The sequence below is a fragment of the Euprymna scolopes genome, chromosome 17 (genome assembly GCF_053919585.1).
Source record: "Euprymna scolopes isolate OS-2025 chromosome 17, ASM5391958v1, whole genome shotgun sequence".
In the NCBI taxonomy this organism is placed as follows: domain Eukaryota; kingdom Metazoa; phylum Mollusca; class Cephalopoda; order Sepiida; family Sepiolidae; genus Euprymna; species Euprymna scolopes.
In genome coordinates, this window is record NC_136498.1 from 125564129 (window position 1) to 125587042 (window position 22914).

The following is a 22914-nucleotide window of genomic DNA, read 5'->3' on the forward strand; positions in this document are numbered from 1 at the left end:
GAAGAATTCTCACAGGGGAATATTTTACGTTACACTGGCTAAGGGAAATATTAAAATCACATCAAATCATTTCTTTAAAAAAAAGAAGAAGAAAAGCCAGATATATTGTCATCTGTAGAGACAGATCAGTTGTAGAGCATTCGACTTATTCGAATGATTTGTACTCCTTTGTCAAACAATAAATTTTATTGTAATTCTACATAATTTCATTCAGAATTTCCATACATACATACATACATACATACATACATACATACATACATACATACATACATACATACACTTAAACAGACAGGTGAGATTTATGAAATGGACGAAATAGAGAAATAAAAAGGAACAAATCGAGTTATGTGTTCATCAACGTTTCGTCTTAATTTCATCTCGAAATAAAGACGAAACGTTGATGAACACATAACTCGGTGTGTTCCTTCTTATTTCTAATCTCTCTCTCTCTCTCTCTCTCTCTATATATATATATATATATATATATATATATGTGTGTGTGTGTGTGTGTGTGTGTGTGTGTGTGTGTGTGTGTGTGTTAATTTCCTTTGGGATTATCATTCTCTCATCTTGTAGAAGGCCTCAAAACCTGTTTACAAGAAACCACATTTCCCTAATACTCTGTCATCTCTAAATCGGGTACTTGTTGAGGGTTAAGTCGAGGTCGCGTGCTCTCTGAAACGAAACAAGACAAACTCGAACACTCCTTTCTTCCTCAAGTCCGTTATCCTTACCACTGAGCCGGGCCAATATGTACCACGCCCCTCCCCCTTTCCTCATTCCACACACACACACACACCCATCCACAACTCTTGCCTCTTTCGACAACGAAGAAGAAAAACTGTGTCGGGCTGACTTAACCAAAGTTGGGAAATCATTCCTCTCGGGCGCGAATCTCATTGCCAAGAGCCCTTCACCACCCCCACAAACCAGCGTAAAAAGAACACGCGATTCTTGCTTAAAATATACTCGCCCCCCCCCCCACACACACACACATGCACACGTACACCCCGGGATTCTTAACATGATAAACCGATTTATCACCAGATCGTAAGTCTTTACAAGAACCGCCATTTTTTTTTTTTTTGGTAATAAAAATGGTTTACCCTAACTTTTCTAACGCTTCACATCCTAATATTTAAATTTTACTCGGTCCTGGATATGACCTTAAACTATATCCAGTGGTGAGGCTCCAGCTTGCGAGCTTTGGGGAGTGTGGAGCCACCATTTAATTGCTATTGCTCCCAGGTCCACTCTGACCCGGAGTGGTAGTACCTGTTAGGGTCCCAACTATGGGTTAAATAGAAACTGACTTGAAAACAACAAATAGATTCTATTACAAAAATTTTCTTCACAATCTTTGGATTCGGCATTAAATAACCTGAAAAGGGTTGATATGCCGTAAAACAAAAACAATTAACCTTAAATTTTATTTAACTATATCTTTACATTTCCTGCCTCTCGCTCTCTCTCTATCTCCTCTCTCTCTCTCTCTCTATCTATCTCTATCTCCTCTCTCTACCACTTTCTCTCTACCTCGCTCTCTCTTCCCCGCTCTCGTTCTCTCTACCTCTATCTTTCTACCCACTCTTTCTCTCTCTACATCTTTCTCTCTTCCTCCCCCTCCCCCTGTCTCATTTTTCTCCTCTCTTTCGCCTTCGCTACTTACCTCCTCTCTCTACCTTTCTCCGCCTCCCCTTCTCTCTTTCTTCTCTCTCTTCCTCTTCCCCATCTCCCTCTTTGGCTTTAACTCTTTCCCCCTTCCTTTCTATTTTCCTCCCTCTTCCCTTCTCTCCCTCTCTACCTCTGTATACCTCTCCCAGTAAGTTTCCCCTTTCAACCGCTTTCTTTCTTTTTTATCGCTTTCTCTCTCTGTCTCTCTGTCTGTCTCTCTCTGTCTCTCTGTCTCTCTCTCTTCCTCTCCCTATCTCTTTCATTTTTCTCTTTATCTCTACGACTTTCTCCCTTCCCTTCTTTCCTCAATCTCATCCCATTTCTCCTTTACTTCTCCCCTCACCTCTCTCTTTTTCTTTCTCTCTTGCTTTTCTATCTCTCTCACTTTCTCTTTCTACCTTTCCCCCGCTCTCTTTCTCTCTTTCTGCTTATCTCCTCCTTTCTTTCTCTCCCTCACTAATTTACCCCACTCCCGCCCTCTCCCTCTCTTTCTCTCTTTGGGTAAGTCACTGATGCTACTAGTACCGTCTTGAACTACAGAGCCAGCATTATCGAATTCAAATTTCTGTTGAACCCATCGTTTGCTATTAAGCTCTGATAATATAACAAAAGGATTCAAATCATGCAATGGACTGTTTGCGATATCATCATCATCATCATCATCATCATCATCATCATCATCATCATCATCTTCTTCTTCTTCTTCTTCTACTTCTTTACTATATTCTTTCTCTTCTCTCGCCTAAAAATTTGAACCAATCAACGTACATCGGCGCCGATTAAACGTTTACAAAGCCGATACAATTGATGACAGCACAGTAAGGAGATAGGTTCGTTGATTTTAAGGTGGTAACAGGGATGTTAGTGACGAAGCCCGCTCCGAACGCCCTTGCACAGCCACAACCCCATCGCTTTCTTTCTTGAACTGAAAATGCTGGTGACTATGTACAAAAAATAAATTCTAGACCACAAAACTTTCGTAGCTCTTTAACTGTATTTAGTAAAAAAAAAAAAAAAAAAAAAAAAAATGAGCCTTTACTTCTGGAACAACCTTTGTAGTTTAGACCTTATATGAGCCGGTACTCTCCCTCCTCTTTCTTCTCAAAATCATTTCGCCTATCTTTCTATTCCTATAGAATCTCTTTTCTGTATTTGTCTCTACGGTTCTTTCTTTTTCTTCCTTCCGTGCTTAATTTATTTTCTTTCTTTTTTTAATTTCGCAGTCCTCCATCTTCCTAATTATGTCTCAATAAAATACACACTCTCTATAATGCTTCAACGGCGAATGAAAGAAGAAAGAAAGGAAGACAGTTGTAGCAAACCTATGCTCTTCTTCTAGAAGGTCATGCCTACGTTGAAATTATATATATATATATATATATATATATATATATATATATTTATATATATATATATATATATATATATATATATATGTTCTTTTAAGAACTTACATGCGACGATCATGATATCGTACTCATTAAGTCACTATCACCGTCTTAACATCAAAAATATTTTTTTTAATTTCAACTGTATTTCTCGCGGTCAACGGTGGCCGTGTTGATTTGTTCCTTACTAATGGAGTCAGAGATGGCTTCGGTGCCGGGTTCGAGTTTCCCGATCGGCCGTAGTCGTGATACCCTGCACTGATGATTCCCGAATGGATAAAACACTAGTGTCTGTAGGTATTTAAAAATAATTGTGTGTGTGTATGTATGTGTGTGAGTGTGTATGTTTGTGTTATAACTATTTTAAATACCTATAGACGCTAGTATTTTATCCTTCCGGAATCATCAGTGCAGGAAGTTACGATCGTCACCGAATATGGTTTGGAAATATAGCTATGGTAATTAAGCTACATAGAGGAATCCTGGTTTCATCTCCGTAGTGAATCATCGCGCTTTTTGTCTCTCTTTCTTTCTCTATCTCTATCTATCTATCTATCTATTTCTCCCCCTCTCTTTCTCTCTCTTTCTCTACACACATACACACACACACACACACACACACACATATATATATATATATATATATATATATATAGTGTTATAATGGAATAAATCCAGAGGAAATCCGGGTATGAGAGCTCAATGTGGTAAACAGAGCAATAAGATAAAAATTGAGGGAATAAAAGTATATATTAACCGAAACTAGATACGTCCTATCGAATTGGGGGCGATCAATATTACATTTTCCCACTTCTTAATCAATTAAGAATTGAAATATTAATTACAACGACCGCTATAATCACCAATAAAATTATTTACATGAAAATATATAAAATATTAAATATATAGACTCAATTTTTAAATTCATAGTATTATATCACATATAAAATATTTAAATGAATTATAAGATAATATCAATTTTTACATAATAACATACAGATAGTTTTAAAACTTTATATATAATATTCTTTTTATTTTTATTTTCTTATTTTTATTTATTTATTTTTTTAGTTATATTTTTTATTAATTTATTTATCTTTTAATAGACCTACTTTCCATGACTCAATCACTGTATCCTCTTCTTTTCCCCTTTTTTTTTTTTTTTTTTTTTTTTTTTTTTTTTTTTTCCATTACGCGCTGTTCTATTTCTTTCACTATATATCCGTATACTTTCGCCCCCCCCTTCCTAGGTTAGTAAACGCGTGTCAAGGCATTTACATGTCAGAACGTACATCTTAGAGGCGTGTGTATGTGTATGTGTTGCGTGTGTGTGTGTGAGTGTGTGTGTGAGTGTGTGTGTGTGTGTATCTATGGTTACATCGAGCTGCCGCTTATAAGTGTCTAATCTAATTTTTTTATTTGTTATTTTTAATTTTTAATTTTTATTTTTTTAAATCCCTACCACCCTCTCTATAAATGTATTAAGTGGATTGCTACTACCACCACCTTTGGTTTTTTGAGGGTCGAAGCACGATTTTTCTTTTCTTTTTCAGTATCAAAAATGTAATTGTCTGATTTAGATGCTTGAAAATACCATAAGGTTGAAATAAATTATTGCATCGACAATTATGTAATTTCCGTGTTATAATTTTTATATATATATATATATATATATATATATATATATATATATATAAACAAACGTTGTTAAAGACATCAGAGGGCTTCCTTTTAATTAGACTTTTTTTAAAATGTTTTCAATTTTTCTGGTGATCTTTTTGGTGTGTAGATTGAAAAAATTGATATAGGTTTCATGTGTTGTTTGAAGTTGGCCGCAGTGTTACTTTGTGTCTTTTCAAAATATATATATATATATATATATATATATATATATATATATATAGAGAGAGAGAGAGAGAGAGAGAGAGAGAGAGAGAGAGAGAGAGAGGGTAGATATGCGGTAATTAAACTAGATAAATAGCGTGCCTTAATCCCTGCCTCACTCATCTACATATCTTTGCTGTTCTGTCACCGTTTATTTTTTTTTTTTTTCTTTCTCGGTTTAACACGGTCTAAGCCATCCGCTCAACTTGAGCCGCGTCGTCGAACGCGTCGGCTTAATCTGGCTCCGTTGAACCAACCTGGCAATTATTCAACCTAAGCCGAACGACAATGGCGACCGGTGTTAAATCCCAGAGATTATCCGCTCGAATATTTACACTGCCAGCGGGGGACCTGACATAAGAGGAGCTAAAAACAAAAATGGGCAGACCAAGATTTTATTGTGATAAAAGTAAATTCGACCAAACGTCGATGTTAGAAGCTCAGTCCGTCAGTCAGCTTGAAAGGCATATCGCAACATTGACGTAAGAACTACCATTTGCGATTATGTTTATAGAGGCCTACGTAAGGAGATTAGCAAGATTTTTGTTTACATTACATTTAATCTTCTTCATGTCAGTAGAGTCGGGGAAAGAGGAAACGGAAAGAATTCCAAAATCTATAAATCCGAACCAAACATTTGGGTTCGTATTACTGTACACATAGATTCGAAAAAGTTGTCAAAAATCAAATATATAACAAATAAATGTTATCAAAGGCAAGATAAGTTACTTTTCTACCAAACTGGATATAATTTTCGTGTTTTTATTCAATTTAACATGTTTATTCAGCTCGAAAAACATACAGTGTTTACCGATGTATTGGAACATTCAAGATGGCATCTTATTCTCTCTTTAACACCGTAAGTGTGGGAAAAGATGTTATACATAAAAAACCGGATAAAATACTGTTAAAAACTCGCTCAATATATGTTACCGTGACATAGGTTGACATATATTCGGCGGGTTTTTAATAGTATTTTTTCTAGTTTTTTATTTATAACACCTTTTCCCACACTTACCGTGTTAAAAAGAGAATAAGACGCCATCTTGAATGTTCCAATACATCGGTAAACGCTGTATGTTTTTCGAGCTGAATAAACATGTTACATTGAATAAAAACACGAAAAATATATCCAGTTTGGTAGAAAAGTAACTTATCTTGCCTTTGATAACATTTATTTGTTATATATTTGTTTTTTGACAACTTTTTCGAATCTATGTGTACAGTAATACAAACCCGCAAAAAGCTATTAAATTAGAAGGCTTTCCGCCATGCAGGGCCTTCATAGTGAAGGGGTGGGATTTTGTTGCTGAACGTGTTTGTCGGGGTATGTACATCGAGGGGGAACAAGTGCAGTGAGTTCATCAGAGCACATTCCATTAAATTTTTTTGTAAAACAAACACAGAGATGCAACATTGCCGCAATGTTTCATCAGTGTATCCGTTTTTCAAGTATTTTAATGGAATGTTCTCTGATGAACTTGTTGCACTTGTGCCCCCTCGATGTACATGCACCCGACAAACACGCTTAGCCGAAAAATAACACCTCTTCAGTGTTAAGGTCCCTAAATGCCTGAAGGCTTTCTACTCTGATCGCTTCTTCCCTCGAACGGCTAGATTTTGGAATTCCCTTCCTGCTACCTGCTTCCCTGACTGTACTGATATGCAGAAGTTCGAATATAACGCAAACCAACATCTTGTTAATCTTTCCCAGGCATGGTCCCAAATTGTAGCCCCTTACGTCCAAGTGGCGATATGCCTTGTTAGGTGTGAATGTAATAAATAAATAAATAAATAAAAATAGGAGAAGCAAGTGTTATGAATAGTGTTGGGACGATTAATCGGAATCGGAAAAATCGGAAGATTTGGGGGGGTATCGGAATCGGTATCGGAATCGGTATCGGAATCGAAAAAAATTGATGACTATTTTCCGATGCAAAACGATTCTTTTAATTGTCTGTTTTTTTGTTTTTTTTTGTTTTTTTCATTTTATTTTGTTTGAACCAAAATCTTTCATTGCTAGTAATATTGATAAAATAGTAAATATTTATTGATTTCAAAATACCAGTGAAGCTAAAATCGATAGATCATCCTCCACAAGTGTATTTTGACGTTTAGGAAAATATATGCATATTTAACATGTTTTTTTTTTCTTTTTTCTTTTTTTTTACGAAAATCGGGAGAAATAACAATCTTATAGTTAAATGAGTACAGATTTATAAAGAATCGGAATCGGTAATTCTATCGGAATTGGGAATTTAGCGCGGAATTGGTAATTGTATCGGAATCGGGAAAAATATTGGAATCGTCCCATCGCTAGTTATGAGGCTGTCAAATGTGGCCAATGTCCGCTTTTTACTCTCTTTGAATGCATTATATGGTTTGCAATTATGAAATGATAGTTTTTTTTCAATGTATAAACGCGTATATCTCCCAGATATAAGTATAATTGCGACCTAATATCAAATATCCGTATGCAATGAGAGCTGTTTCTGATTATGTGTGTCACATAAAATAATCCTAAAAAAGAGTTGATATGCCGTAAACAAGTTAAACCTAACGTCCCAAAAGTCGAAATGATATAGACCAATAATAGAAAAGAAAAGAAATACTTTCCTTTTTCTTTTTTCTTTCTTTCTTTCTTTCTCTCCTTATCACTAATTTCTTTCTTTTTTTTTCTTCATTCCTTTCTTTCGCATTGCTTCGTCTTTCTAATTATGTCTCGTTAGTCTACTTAACGAAAAGCACACATTCTATAATGCTTCAACAGCGAATGGAAGCAGAAGAAGAAAAACACGAAGACAGTTGTAGCAAGACCGTGTTCTTCTCATAGAAGGTCATGCCTACGTTGAAACCACTGCAACTCATCTTGAATTTCAACAACTATAACTCAAATAGAAAACGCTGAAGAAAAAGTCATAAGCCATATATATATATATATATATATATATTTATATATATATATATATATATATATTATATATATATATATATATTTATATATATATATATATTTATATATATATATATTTATATATATATATATATATTTATATATATATATATATATATATATAAATATATATATATAAATATATATATATATATATAAATATATATATATATATAAATATATATATATATATATATATTTATATATATATATATATTTATATATATATATATATATTTATATATATATATATTTATATATATATATATATATATTTATATATATATATATATATATATATATTTATATATATATATATATATATATATATATATATATATATAGTAATTTATAAAATATATATGGCGAGTAAGCATAATCGCAATTATATATTTTATAAATTACTAACTAGCTCTACCTACGCATTGAGCACTTTTGAAGTAAATACTTAAAGTTTACGCATAAATCTATACTTTCGTATATTAATTTTATGTGAGTAAATGAAGTAGTTATATATATATATATATATATATATATATATATATATATATATATATATGGCTTATGACTTTTTCTTTCGTTTATATATATATGTATATATATATATATATATATATATATATATACATATATATATGTGTGGTAAAACTGGTAAGTAGTCAAAACTTGAAGAGAGTGCTCAATACTATTGCAGAGCAAATATGTGTTTTATTTTTTATTACTGTTTTATTTGTTTGGCTACATATGTTTCAGTTATGTTTGGTTATAAATAATTATACGTTCAGGTGAAGAATGATAGACGAATAAACGGCTAGGCACTCCTCTACTCAAGCATACCCGTCTACATTTGTTTGTTTTTCAATTCTTTACTTTCATGATTCCGGTCTTTCTCCGCATTGTTTTTGGCTTTTAAAAAAATTCTATATATTTTTTTACCAACAATCCTTCAAACAAACTACTACCTACTCTTTTATATATATATATATATATATATATATATATATATATATATATATAGTCATCCACATACAGTAATGTTTCGCTGCTTCACAGCTCATTAGTGCGGCTAGACAAGCAACAACCTCAAGCTAGGATCGAAATCCGATCGCCCAAACGACAGTCGGAGTTTCTAACCGTTGCGCTATACGGCTGCTGTTATGCGGGCAGTGAATTAACAATGTTTTGACATTGTCCAAAGTACCTACGCCCAATTTGTTTACAGAAAGAGCATCGCTTCATAGGCTAATGGTGATTTGTATATCACTTCCAAATGCTCTACCTAAGATAGGGAGCATTAAATTTATCCAGATACAGTACTGTTTCGCTGTTTCACAACTCATCAGTGCGGGTAGATGAACAATTATATATATATATATATATATATATATATATATATATATATATATATATACAATTAAATTTAAGTATATTGATATGGATAGATAATAATGACAAATTTCTCTCAAATAATTGACCTTGTGTCAGATCCAGTCGTTTTATGTGGAAGAAAAGTAAAGAACAAAAAAAAAAACTTTTAGTTCAAAGACATAGAAATGTCTACATAATTTTCGTTCTTCCATTAGTAAAACTAAATTGGATATAATTTTCGACAAACAGATGTCGATGGCCACTCGTTATTCCTTGCTTCAATTGGTTTTCTTTCTCGACGATGAAAAATACGTTTCTGTCTCGCATATGTTACAGGCACTGTTCTTCGACTAACTCAAATTAAATTAACTACTCTGAGAGGGTGGAGGTGCGGGTGAGACAGAGAGAGAGAGAGAGAATGAGAGGGAGAGAGAGAGTGCGGAGAAAAGACGAAACTGATTGTTAGGGTCAGAGATCGTAGAATAACGTGGGTTTTTCATTCGTAAACCATGCTTGAATGAAGATGCGTAGGCCCTCATTCTGACAGCTGGGAAATTAGCAGACACTATTTCCCCTAGAAAGTACGTTTTATTGGCATAGTCGTCGTCATCATAATCATCATCATTATTGTTGGTTAAGTAGGAAGAAAATAGAATGTACGATCATCATCATCATCATCATCATCATCATCATCATCATCATCATCATCATCAATTCAGCCCGGCTGTGCTCTGGCCCTATGTACTGTGCATAACTTGCCCTACGTGTGAATACACTTTATGTAACATTTCAAATGTTTAGGACAAAAATTTGTCTGAGTAATTTCGTAGAGACCGCAGGCAGAGGTCAACTTTTTAAAACTTTGACCCCCAGTGTTGACCCTTTGACAATTAGTTTTTTGGGCTCAAATTAAATCATAAAGTTTGATCCATGTCCAAGTAACCTACGTTTAAAATTTCAAGTGTTTAGACCCAAAATTGGCGGATGAGTTTGGTAGAGTTTTCAAAGGTCAAATCGTTGAACTTTGACCCCTTGACAGACAAATTTCTGGCCAAAAACCGATTAAAAAGATTTTCCCAAATCTCAATATTCCTTAAGTCAAATCTCGAGTCTGTAGACGGAAAATTGACAGAGTTATTTGGTAGGGAAATGTACACAGACGGACAGACAGACACACACACTTTCACTTTTATAGATATATAGATCATCATCATCATCATCATCATCATCATTATCATGATTAATATTATAATCTCAGATAGGGATTTTTATCCTGGGTTCCCCAAAATTAATGGATTATACCGTTCCTGTAATGATCCGGTCGCTGTTGATTTTGCGGTGGGAATTTAATCCTGTGCAGTTCTAGGAGGCCCATCCTTCCAGGCCTAGCCTTATCTCTTTGAGAAGGGGTTAGTTTTTTAATGCTAATCGGCCTGAGGCGCCCTTACCAGGGAATACCGACGGTGCTGCCCAAGCACTTTTGGCAGGCCAGGGTGCCCCTCCTCAGGGGGCGCTAACGTCTCAATCCCAGTTTCATACCATGGTGTTTAAGTTCTTGCAGTGGCAAGGAACTAACTAAACACTCATCATAATCATCATCATTATTATTATTATTGGTGGTAGTAGTAGTAGTAGTAGTAGTAGTAGTAGTAGTAGTAGTAGTAGTAGTAGTAGTAGTAGCAGAAAAAGAAGAAGAAAGAAAGAAAGAAAGAAAAAGAGGAAGTGGAAAGAAAAGGTTGTACAATTATTATTATTATTAGTGTTGTTATTTTTTATTTTTATTTTTTATTTACATGGGGGGTCACCACTTATCAAGGCCCGGAGGCCACTCAGGGATAAGGGTTATTGCGTGTACAGTAATCAATGAGATAGTATTGTAGTAATCATTAGTATTGGAGATTTGATAGAGTGTCTTACTTAAGGGGGCGGTTTGTCAGGAATTTGTTTATGTTGGACTTGAAGACATCCACGTTGTAGTCAGGTGGGAAACAGGCAAACGGAAGAGAGTTCCACAGTCGTGCACTTCTGAGAAAGAAGCTCTGCTCATGGAATCTACATTTGGATTTAGACACAGATAAAGAGTGGGGAAAACTGACAGTAGTAGCAGTAGTAGCAGCAGCAGTAGTAGTAGTAGTAGTAGTAGTAGTAGTAGTAGTAGTAGTAGTAGTATTATCAGCTACAGTAGTAAAGGAAGAAAGAGTTGTAGAAGGAGCGTGCCAAATAACCCAGTCTTTTATCTTAACAGAAAAAAAGGGAAATGAAAGTTTCACCAGGGCGTATAACGAAAGCGATTGTACCCCACCCTCAACTGTAATGTTCATGATGTTTTTTTGTTGATTTTTTTTTTCTGCTTTTTTTCTTTCTTCAGCAACATTAACAGAATTCGCTGGCTTAGCTCAGAGATTATAGCGTGGGCCTACGTAAATTACGAATTCCGAGATTCTCTTGTAAAAAAAAGAAGAACACGCTTTGAACCGTACAGACTAATTGCGGAACGTAGTAAACGTTAGAATATTTATATGTACGCAACAAAAAAAAAAATGACTATTCGAAACAGATAATGATTGTATTTCTATGAAAATCGTTTTTATTGTAAGGAATAATTTTTTTTTTTTTTTGTAATTTTAGTCATTAAAATTTCCTTCGATTCCAATAACTCATTTTATGTGATGGTCGAATAAAAGAAAGAAAGAGGACGTTGAGAGGAGAGATAGAGAAAAGAAAATATAGGGGGAAAAAAAATAGGAAGAGAGAGAGAGAGAAAGAGAGAGAGAGAGAAAGAGAGAGAGACAGAAAAAGTATGGGCATATATATATATATATATATATATATATATATATATATATATATATATATATATACGTTTTATTTTTTATAACCGTTTTTTTTCTGTTTAGTTACATTATTTTTTCAGCTACGCGACCGTTTCTTTGGCCGTCATGTAGCCTCCTCAGACTTTACAGAAAAGAGGAGGCTACATGACGACCAAAAAACGGTCGCGTAGCTGAAACAATAATGTAACTAAACAGAAAACACAAACAGTAATAAAAAATAAAACGCATATTTGCTCTACAGTATCGTTTAAGGAGGTCTCTAGTTACTGGTAACTAGCTGATCAAAACATGCTCATGACTGTGTAGCAACATATTTTGTATTAACCTTGTTAAACCTCATTGGTTACTTAACCTCTGGCAAACAATAACCTAAGGTTATATATATATATATATATATATATATATATATATATATATATATATATATATAATTAGTTTTTTTTTGGAAAAGGTAATCCAGCAGTGCTCAATTATAAGGAAAAATCGAAAATAAGAGCGTATTTATATATATTTTTTTGTTTACAGAAAGTTTTTAAATGAGACAAGTCATTGGTACCGTCGGTTTCAAACCCGATCGATAATTAGGACTGTTTTAGATACCCATATGAACTCTCGTCAGCTAATACTCATCTCTGAGATGATGAGTATTGGCTGACGAGAGCTTGATATAGGCATCTAAAACGGTTCTAATTTTCGGGTTTGAAATTTACCACATAGTCAGAGATGAGTATTGGCTGAAGAGAGATTGATATGGGTATCTAGAACGGTTCTAATTATCGGGTTTTAAACCGACGGTACCAATGACTTGTCTCATCTAAAAATTTTCCGTAAACAAATATATATATATATATATATATATATATATATATATATATATATATATATATAAAGTTATCTTGTCGGACCTAAAACGCTTAAACAATAAATCAGAATTTTGCTCATGACTATTCGCATTTCATGTTATTGTTATGCAATATTTTACTAGCAAGATAATAACTTACTCAATTACATTTTTTTAATTAATCTTTTTTTTTTTGCAAAGGAGGAGTTATTTCGATATCTACTTAGTCTAACCCACATAACTTCTTCATCTCTGCACATTTGCACCAAATCTCCCAAAAATTAAGATCAACATTTTTAACCAAATAAGATAATCCGGCCAAAATCACAATGTAGTATCTGTTCTGATGCTACACGTCACCTTTCCTGTCCTCGGTCAGTGGAAGAGAAGTACTTCATGACTGAGACGATTTTTTTTGTTACTATCTACAAATCCCCTTTATGAGAAGCTGGATTTTCCTCATTAAAAACCGATCTCTAACTCGGCCCTCGTGAGAAGGCAAATAAATAGGGATATAATTGGAGTTGTCTACCTCACGTACACACAAATCAAGATTAAACACTAAAATAACTTTACAATATCCCTAGCAACGCCGGCTAGTACCATTAACAATAAATAATAACAAAATAAACTGTGCCTTGGAGACTAAATTTTCTTTGAAATATAATGTATCTATTTTTAGATAAAATATTTAGATATTTCTTGAACTGTAATCGTAGATGTTTGACTTATCCATCGGGCCAGGGTTTACAAAGTTTACCTAACCCAAGTGACTGGATCCCGAATAAATTTTTAACACATTCTATCGCGTGCCATGGGTGCCATTACTTGAAGCTCAAGAGGTCGACGTCAGGTCAACTTTTTGTCAGACTCTCCGCATCCTCGCATCCCAAACTGCCCCTTCCCCAACTTCCTGAGCGTTGTTTGCTAGCTTTCGCATCGCGTAAAAGGCAAAGGAGGAAGGGGATGAATTCAGACGGGGTACGTAAACACTCGTCTGTTGGGCAGGAAGGTACTATGTAAAAAAAAAAGAAAGAAAATATAGAAAAAACTTTGTTCGTCAGGCTTTTTTTATTCTTCGTAATTTACTCGCTAAGTATTTCTAAGATTAGTCACAGCTATTGTATACTAATCAACGTACACACCGTTGATAGGCAACATTTCTAACACTTAGAGGGTAGTATTTTCTATCTTGTTGTATGCTTCCTATGTTATTCCTAGAATGGTCGAGTCTATCATCGATATTATTATCGAGGGAGTTTTATACATGGCCCCAAAATCAACAGAAATTAGATAATTCCTGTAAGCACCTGGCCCCTGTTGATTGTGGTGTAATGCTGGCTCTTTACAATTCTACGAGGTCCATCCTCCCAGGTTTTGCCTTCTTTTTTTGAGAAGGCGTTAGTTTATTGATAATCGCCTGAGGCGCATTTACCGGGGAATGCAGGCCAGAGTGGCCCACCTTCTTAATCCCACTTTCCGATCCTGGTATCACAGTTCTTGCATTTGGAGAGAACTAAATGTTCTATTATCAATATTATTGAAATTATTACGGAGTTGCTAACGGAATGCACTCTGATAGGATGAGAAGCGGCCAAGCCCTGGCTACCTTTTTAGATTATCACGGAACTCCCACGAGAACAGTTTTTACAAAGTTTCTTCCTGTTTTACCTGCTGTAGTCCTGAGAGAAAACACGGCCGATGGTTGTTGTATCGGTCATCAAGACAACAGGAAACGCGTGAAGAGTAAAATCAGTAATTGAAGAAATAGAAAACCAGGTTCTATTTCTTCAACCTAGCCAAAACAACAAGGATATATATAATTGTTAAAAAGATGCATCTTTAAGATAAGTTCTCACAAATGCCGACTATTTGCAAGAAACTTTGATTTCTTTCCTTCCAATCTTTTCCTGTAAATATAATTTTTTTTAAAGACATTTCTAGCTGCGTTTGTTTTCTTTTTGTCTTGCCGGCGTCATAATATTTATTGTTACAAAATATAATCGGAAAAGTTAATAATTTACACTTATTTATAGTTTACATTTTTTACTAGGTAAAAATTTAACATTTAGAATTAACTTGAAGAGAATCATATGAGACACATCTTAATACAATTTCAGAATAACATATTGCCTAAAACCGTTGTATTCAGCGCATTTTTATACACAACAAACAAAACAAAAAAGAACGGTAAGTTAGAGCAAGTTGAATTGTACACACGTTACGCATAAATTGATATCCAAACAAGTCTAATACAAACAAATACACGAGGATATAAACTCATTTTATAACGTGCTACAAGGGGAGACAACCTCGTAAATAATAAAATGCAAAAGAAAAACTGGTCTTTTATAATTTTTTGTGTAACTATTGTTGTACGTGATATTATCGCTCCCCTCCAATAAAACGCGGAAATTCAGAGAATGAGTAAACAGCTACCCACATCTTCTATTAAATAAATCTAAGTTGTTTGTGTGTGTGTGTTTGTATGTCCGCTAAAATTTTTGTCATCTACATCGACGCGGTGTAAACGTGGTACCGTTAGAAAGAGCGAACTCACGGACACGTGATATCGAAAAATTAGATAGATTCGTCGATTATTTCATGTAAACATGTCGTTTTGTTTAAATATGTTTGTCGATTCGTTTCTTCATTTAAAATAGCTAAATTTGCGACGTGATAACATATGTGTCGTCGAGGTCCGATCGATAATGTGTTCGTTTAAGACCTTTGCTTTTGAAAGTTCACATCCACCATGCAGCCTTTTTTCTTTTCTTTCTTCTATCTTTAAAAATTCTCAACTTTCTTACGCGAGTTCACCATGTCGATTTTTTTTTTTATGGCACACAAGTCTCGTTTTTATAATTATTATTTAATCGTATTTTACGAACGGGCAACGCTGACCTTCCGCCTATTACATTATAAGGTTAGGCTGGGTAGATCTACTACGATTAATATACCTCATAAATAAAAATAATGATTTTTTTTTTAAAAAAGGGGTGATTCAAAATATTTTGGACCCACCCTTATTCAGATCGATATGAAATGGACTTCAAAGAGGACTATCGAAGTATTTTTCTAAAAAAAAAAAAAAGAAAAAAACAAAAGAAAAAAATAAAAGTAACAAAAAATTTAAAAAAACAAAACAAAAAAAGAAAAAACAAGAAAGTTTTAAAAAATAGAAAAATATCGGAGTATTAAAAAAAAAACACGAACAAAATTTAAAAAAAAAAAACAAAAAAAAAACAGCAGAATTCAACTGCCCCTTTTCTAACAAGAGCTTTTATCTATTTCCTCTCCCGATGCAAAACTAACGATGCTTGCGTCGAATGTAATCAAATTAATTCGACCACATTATACAATATTTTCCCATGTTGATTATCAAGTTTTGAAAACTATGACCGAGGATGAATAGATTCGTGATCGGGTACGATTCTTTTTGACCTTTTACACCCTGAATCATTTTTTATGCTCGATAAAAAAAATAAACCAATGATTTCATCTCGTTTATTTGTAAATAAAATGCATTTATTTTTACTTTACTTATCGAAATTCGATCTTAATTCATTTGTGGATCGAAATGATTGATCTAATGCTGACACGCCCAAACTTTTCTAACAGCCATTTTATATCTGTAATATAAAGCTGAATGTGTGTGTGTGTGTGTGTGTGTGTATCTGGTCACGAATAGGCTCCTATGTGGTTGACTATTATAAAAAACTGATTACATATAATGATAGAAGATGTATCGAGACACAGAAATGGGTATGTTTGATCTGGCAGAACGGTGGTTCATTAAAATTGTGGGGTCTGCGTTCGCGCCTGATCCACAAAGTATGGAAATAAACAATTTAAGAATAAAAAAAACTATGTAGGTTATTTTTCATATATATATATATATGATGATTGATGATTGCAACGTCTTCTCAGACGAGTGCCACTCCCTCAGACATATGAGCCCAAAAATGACTTTTTTTTTTAGTCCTACCGGTGAATTCACACGCTCAAGCAGGCATGACACTGAAGATGGTCATTGAGATCAATTATTACACGCTTTCAGCATTTCAAGCCTCCACGCGTCACTTTTCCATCGGCACAGGACCATTTTTATAGACAAAAAATGGCTGAGGGAGTATCTATACACAGATTAGTCTTAGCTTTGTACGACAGCTAAGTCTTTCTCTCGCTTCAAAATATTGAGATCCAGCAACAAGCAAGAGCAAGATAACCAGCAAAAAGTTAAACTGCAGACCAGCTTAATGCGGGTACTGGTCTCCCACTTTATGGTTTTTTTAAATCAGAGATTTGCTTCTCCTAGAAAGGTTGCCTTCACCACGGCTTACGGGAGCCCTCTCCACCCCAACACACACACACACACACACACACACACACACACACAGTGCTAGTTGGCCGTTGACCCCGAAAAAGGGTTCATTCGCCCTTTGGAAGTTCTTTTTTTTTAATCCTTCAGGGAGACTAGCCACCCTCCTCACGAAACAAGTCTGGCGGGGAAACCAGTCCAGTTTAGTCACCGGTGACCCGACCATGAGGAAGGTAGTACTGGGTTACATGGTACCAGTAGCATATGATATATACATACAAATCTATATATCTATAAAAGTGAACGTGTCTGTCTGTCTGTCTGTCTGTCTGTCTGTGTGTCTGTCTGTCTGTGTACATTTCCCTACGCAATAACTCTGTCAATTTTTAGTCTATAGACTCGAAATTTGAAATACCGGGTACTGAGATTTGGGAAAATCGATGTGACGGGTGTCAGCCAGAAATTTGGCTATTAAGGGGTCAAATTTCAACGATTTGACCTTTAAGAACTCTACCAAACTCCTCCGACAATTTTGGGTCTAGACACTTGAAATTTTAGATATAGGTTCCTTGAACCTGGATCTAACTTAATAAAGTGATTTGAGCCCGAAACTATAAATTTTAAGGGGTCATAATAGGGGTCAAAGTTTTAAAAAATTAACCATTTTTTTTGTTTTTTTGCTTTTTTTTGCACAGCATACACCTCCAAACACCCGAGCAACGCCGGGCACCCCTGCTAGTATATATATATATATATATATATATATATATATATATATATATATATATATATATATATATATATATATTGTGTGTGTGTGTGTGTTTCCTCAGTAGATAATCAAAGAGTTTATTTTATATCTTCCTTTTCCTGTTTCGCATATCTCAATTTCTGCTTTACCCCACCCCCCGGGGCCTGGTACACAACCCTTACCCCCCATCTCTCATTCCTCTTTTCTTTTTCTTCCAATCCCTTTCTTCTCTTAGTTGATTTTTTTAATGACTGAATCAATGAAGAGTGTCTAATTCATTCAAATTACATCGATTTTGAATGTCATTAAAAAAAAGTAAGTTCTTCACTGACTACACTCTATAATCTTTTTAAGGCCGTTCCCCCCCTCCTTCTGCTTATACTTGAAGGGTAGAATTAACAACCAATGTTAAAATAGGGAAGGCTTCGAACTATAATTAAGTTCTGAAAAAGCAATCTCGCGTGTCATCTAATTATTTAATTGATTCAAAGAAAGTCTTCCAAGGAAAGGTAAGGGGAGATAATCCAAACAGAAAATATTTATTCACAACATTTTTTTGTATCGGAACCCTTAATAACTTTAACAAAATACATTATATTGGCAAGTTGTCGAACTCTTTCTGCGTTAAGGAGTTAACATATACCACACTTTGATCATTTCTTTCTGATATATACAGTGAAATAAATATTGGATACATTTTATTTTCTGTTAGAACTCTAATTGTTGAACTGTTTTTTTTGCCTAAAAGAGTTAACGTTTAACAGACTTATGTGCTGTATTACCAACATATGAAGTTATCGAATATATCGATATGTAGACGATTAGATCTTCCAGAGGGCAGAGATAGTCCTCACATTCCATGAGTTATGTTTATGACAATGGGGAAAGAATTGCTGTTTTCTGGGTCGAAAGTGATCAACCTAACACGTATCATTGCCTAGTTTTTAATCTTGAACCATTTACAGATCATTATATCAAATCGCTATATGCCTTGTCTGGAGCGATTTTTCCAGAAAAATGAATAAATAAAATCCTTTATATTAAAAACAGTACCGTAATCGTTCCTCTGTTATTCTTAAACTCTCTGGGGGGGGGAGACTCGAGTCAATCAAACATAGCTGTATTTACACGTGTCCTTTGCTGCCTTGTCCTATTATTATTATTATTAGTATTATTATTATTATTATTATTATTTTTAAAAATAAAGGTGATTCAGAGAAATGGGCACCTCGAAGTCCGCAGCAAACTGTCAGATGAAAAAATGTACTATACTTAATTAGTTTTTGCTTTAAATGAATAAAATGATGTTTCATTGTTTGGAATTTGTCTTTACTTTATGAAATATTTATTGATTTCTTTATATTTTATTTTTATAAAAATAAGATGATTTTTTTATAATATGTTATGTTTGCGGCGGACTTCGAGTCGCCTATTTAACTGCAGTAGCAAACTACATTTTGTTGTGATTGATGTCCAGTTTTAAGTGTGATTATAATGCCTTTTCTTATTTTTTCATCTATTTAACAGGCATCGCTTATGGACCAAGATCTTTCCCTCATGAAGCAACTGCTCATTCTAAATGAAGCCATCGAGGACCTGAAAGTCCAACGCGGATATCTGTCCAGCCGCGGTTCACTGCCCTCTAGCTCTTGCGATCTCAGCGAAAGTCAGTGGTCAGTGTCCGAAACTGAGATGTTTGAAGAGTCAGAGAACGAACTGGCCAACAAATACCCTTCTCCATCCACTCTGTCGTTGGACGGGGAGTCGAAGACCAAAGCGACCAGCGACTTTGACGACATCATCAACGAGGCAACCGAGAAGCTGTGCATCACGAAGAAACTCTTCGAGAAAAAGTCAACATCTTCAACGCAACCGGGCAACGCCAAGAAGGGCCAAACAGCGGCCGTTTTGGACAGCAATAAGAACATGTACGTCGATAGTGAATTCAGCAGTTCCAAACGGGTCAGACACGAAGAACAGAACTCATTTGATTCCGGTATACACGTCTAAAAGACATGCTCGTGCTACCAACGAAAATATTACCAAAAAACTGGACGTTTTAACGCTATCTTGTTGAGATGCCCCTTTCCCTGACTGAAATTAAACAAAAACGTGTCCGACCCAACACAATAAATCGAAAAGATCTTCGTGTTTTCGTTCCTTAGAGATTAGTGTTGATCTTAACCCTTAAAACCCAAGAAGGGGCACCACGTAACAATGCATACTCCAAAAAAATCTAATTATGTATGCGAAAAAAATCACGAAAGCCGTACACGAACTGGCCGACATTATCATATAATTCTGGACGTATATAGATCTGTTTAGAAAATGAAAAAATCATGTACGGCCTCGTTTGTTAGTTTTTGTAACGCGAAAACAAACAAACAAACAAACAAACAAACAAACTATTACAACACCTTTTTAATTTATTTGTAAATTAAGGGGCACTTTTTGTGATTATGCTATCGTATGTAAAAGCTTTTTGTCGTTATTTTAATATTTTTTAAAACTTGCTTCCGAGAAACTCTTACATGTGATAGACGTCTGTGTCGGTCAAAGGTCAACTAGATTTGTTTTAAGGATTAAAGAATTTTCGGGATCTGAAACGAAGACTTGCAAGATTCTCGCCAGGAAATAAAAAAGATAAAAAAGTAAACACGTGAAAGAAAGAAAAAAAAAATGATGCATATCAACCAACCTTGTCAACGAAATCGAAAGAGAAATACGAAAAAGAAATGAAGAATTTTATACCGCGGATATTGGACATTTCTTTCTGTGTTATCAAGAATAATTATTGACGATTGTCAGCGAAAAAGATTAACAAACTAATAATGTACAAGACGAACTAACTGTCGTCTTATAATAAAAACAAAATGGCGATGAGCCTAGCAGCCAATCAATTTGATTGGGAAAACGTACTAAACAAACGAAGCATACCAGTGACATTAATTAGCAATCCACTGATTATTTAATACAAATGATTCGATATTTAATCGACCGAGAAAGCGAAATAATAAAAAACTGAGGGCATCAACAAAAGGGGTTGGTTAATGGCCGCGTAGAAGATGCAGAGTTGCCTCCCCCTATTTATAATGACGTCATTCCGCGAGAGAGAAAGACGCATGTAGTAATGGCGCGAAATTCGTCTTCAGACGCCATTTTGTTTTGTTTTTTATTTCTTTTCCTTTCCGTGTCGTTGTGTCATTTTAACGCCCCTCGTAGGAGGTCTGAATCTCATTCCCGCAGAAACTAAATTGAAATGTTTCTTATAGAGCAATGTTTATGAGAATAAAACAACGTAGTTCTATTTGTGTGTGTGGTTTTTTAATAGTCAAAAGAAAACATGAAGTCACGAATACTATAGGTAGACTCTTGAATATAAGAAAGAACAGATGTGTTTATTATTCGTAAATTTAACGCGTTTATTAAGGAGTGATTTATTTCAAGCACAACCCCGACAAACAGACTGAAGACTTATTCACACAATCAAACATACCTACTCTGTACACTCTATCGAAAGTGAGATGGAATATACCTGTCTTAATGGTTGCATGATATCTCACTGCCGCGGAAAAGTTATAGAAATAAACAAAAAAAAACACTCATTATCGCTTATTGCGTGATAGTTAACGAGCGTAAATTCACGTGTGTTCGTTTTTCACTATGCGCATCAGATTTGTTCATGTGTCGAAGTCTCTCCGATCCCGTGATTGTTAGTGAAGTGAGTTAGGTTTCCACTTAACCGAGTTAATTCTAATAGTTATCGATTTTGAATTAGGTTTAATCGTAATTGTTCAACCATAAAATGAAACCATGCATTATCTTCTTAATTATTAAAAACACTTAGACATAAACATAAAATTTGTTTTAAATTGAATATATCCAATAAAATTTCATCTTTAAAAATAGGCATTTATAAATTCTGTTTTAACAGGACCAAATATATATTAAACACTCAATCTGTTAGTCTCTGATGAGGTGGTGTTTTGCACCATAGCATATCTGACAGTACTTAATCCTTACCCTTTCACTAGCGTAAATCTTTACTGTACAGTCACATCAAATACGGTGTTATACGAAACTTGTCGCTTAAATAAACCCGCATAACTGGACATGCCGAATGTACACTTATTTAAATATATTTAAAGTCTAAAAAAAACACATGATCATTTTCGTTCTCGTATTTATTTTTAATTTTAATTTCTGATTGACCGTAAATCTCAAATTATAAATCTATGGCCGCCATATTTAGGTTTGAATTTTGAAATAAATTGAAGAGCACCTGTAAGTAACCACTGGTAACGGTACGTGTGGTAAATATGAGTGTGTAACAAATTTAATGTTCACTTCACTAATTTGTCCATTAGTCCTCACATTCCATGTTTCTGACAAAGGGGGAAGAATTGTTATTTTCTAAATCGGAACCATCCATCTAACACTTATCGTTGGAAAGTATTAGATGAATTAGATGACGTAGATGAATTAGATGACGTAGATGAATTAGTATGTTTTAGTTTATTGTATAAAATGGCTCCATGCCTCGCTTATATATATATATACATATATATATATATATATATATATATATATATATATATATATATATATATATGCATATATATATATGCATATATATATATATATATATATATATATATATATATATATATATATATATATAAATGAATGACAAAAGTCTATATTCCAAACTTCAAGACGCTGATCATCTTACCGTTCATTTTTGTCAAGAATTTTGCATGTCAACTTACTTAAAGAAATAAACGGTAAGATGGTCAGCATCTTGAAGTTTGGAATATAGACTTTTGTCATTTATTTGCTATATGCTATACACCGAGGTTCATAAATTGGATTGGTATAAATAAAAGTTGAAATATAA

The 22914-nt window shown here is 34.2% G+C and overlaps 1 protein-coding gene across 1 annotated transcript in view; it reads left to right on the forward strand.

The window, feature by feature from the left end:
* Window positions 1-21324, forward strand: part of LOC145296960 (uncharacterized) — a 55758-nt gene extending 34434 nt beyond the window's left edge. Inside the window, exon 2 of the mRNA XM_080143182.1 lies at window positions 19545-21324. Within this exon, the coding sequence (XP_079999308.1) occupies window positions 19545-20027 (483 nt within the window). The 3' untranslated portion in view covers window positions 20028-21324. The remainder of the gene's footprint in view (window positions 1-19544) is intronic.
* The last annotated feature ends 1590 nt before the right edge of the window (window positions 21325-22914 follow it).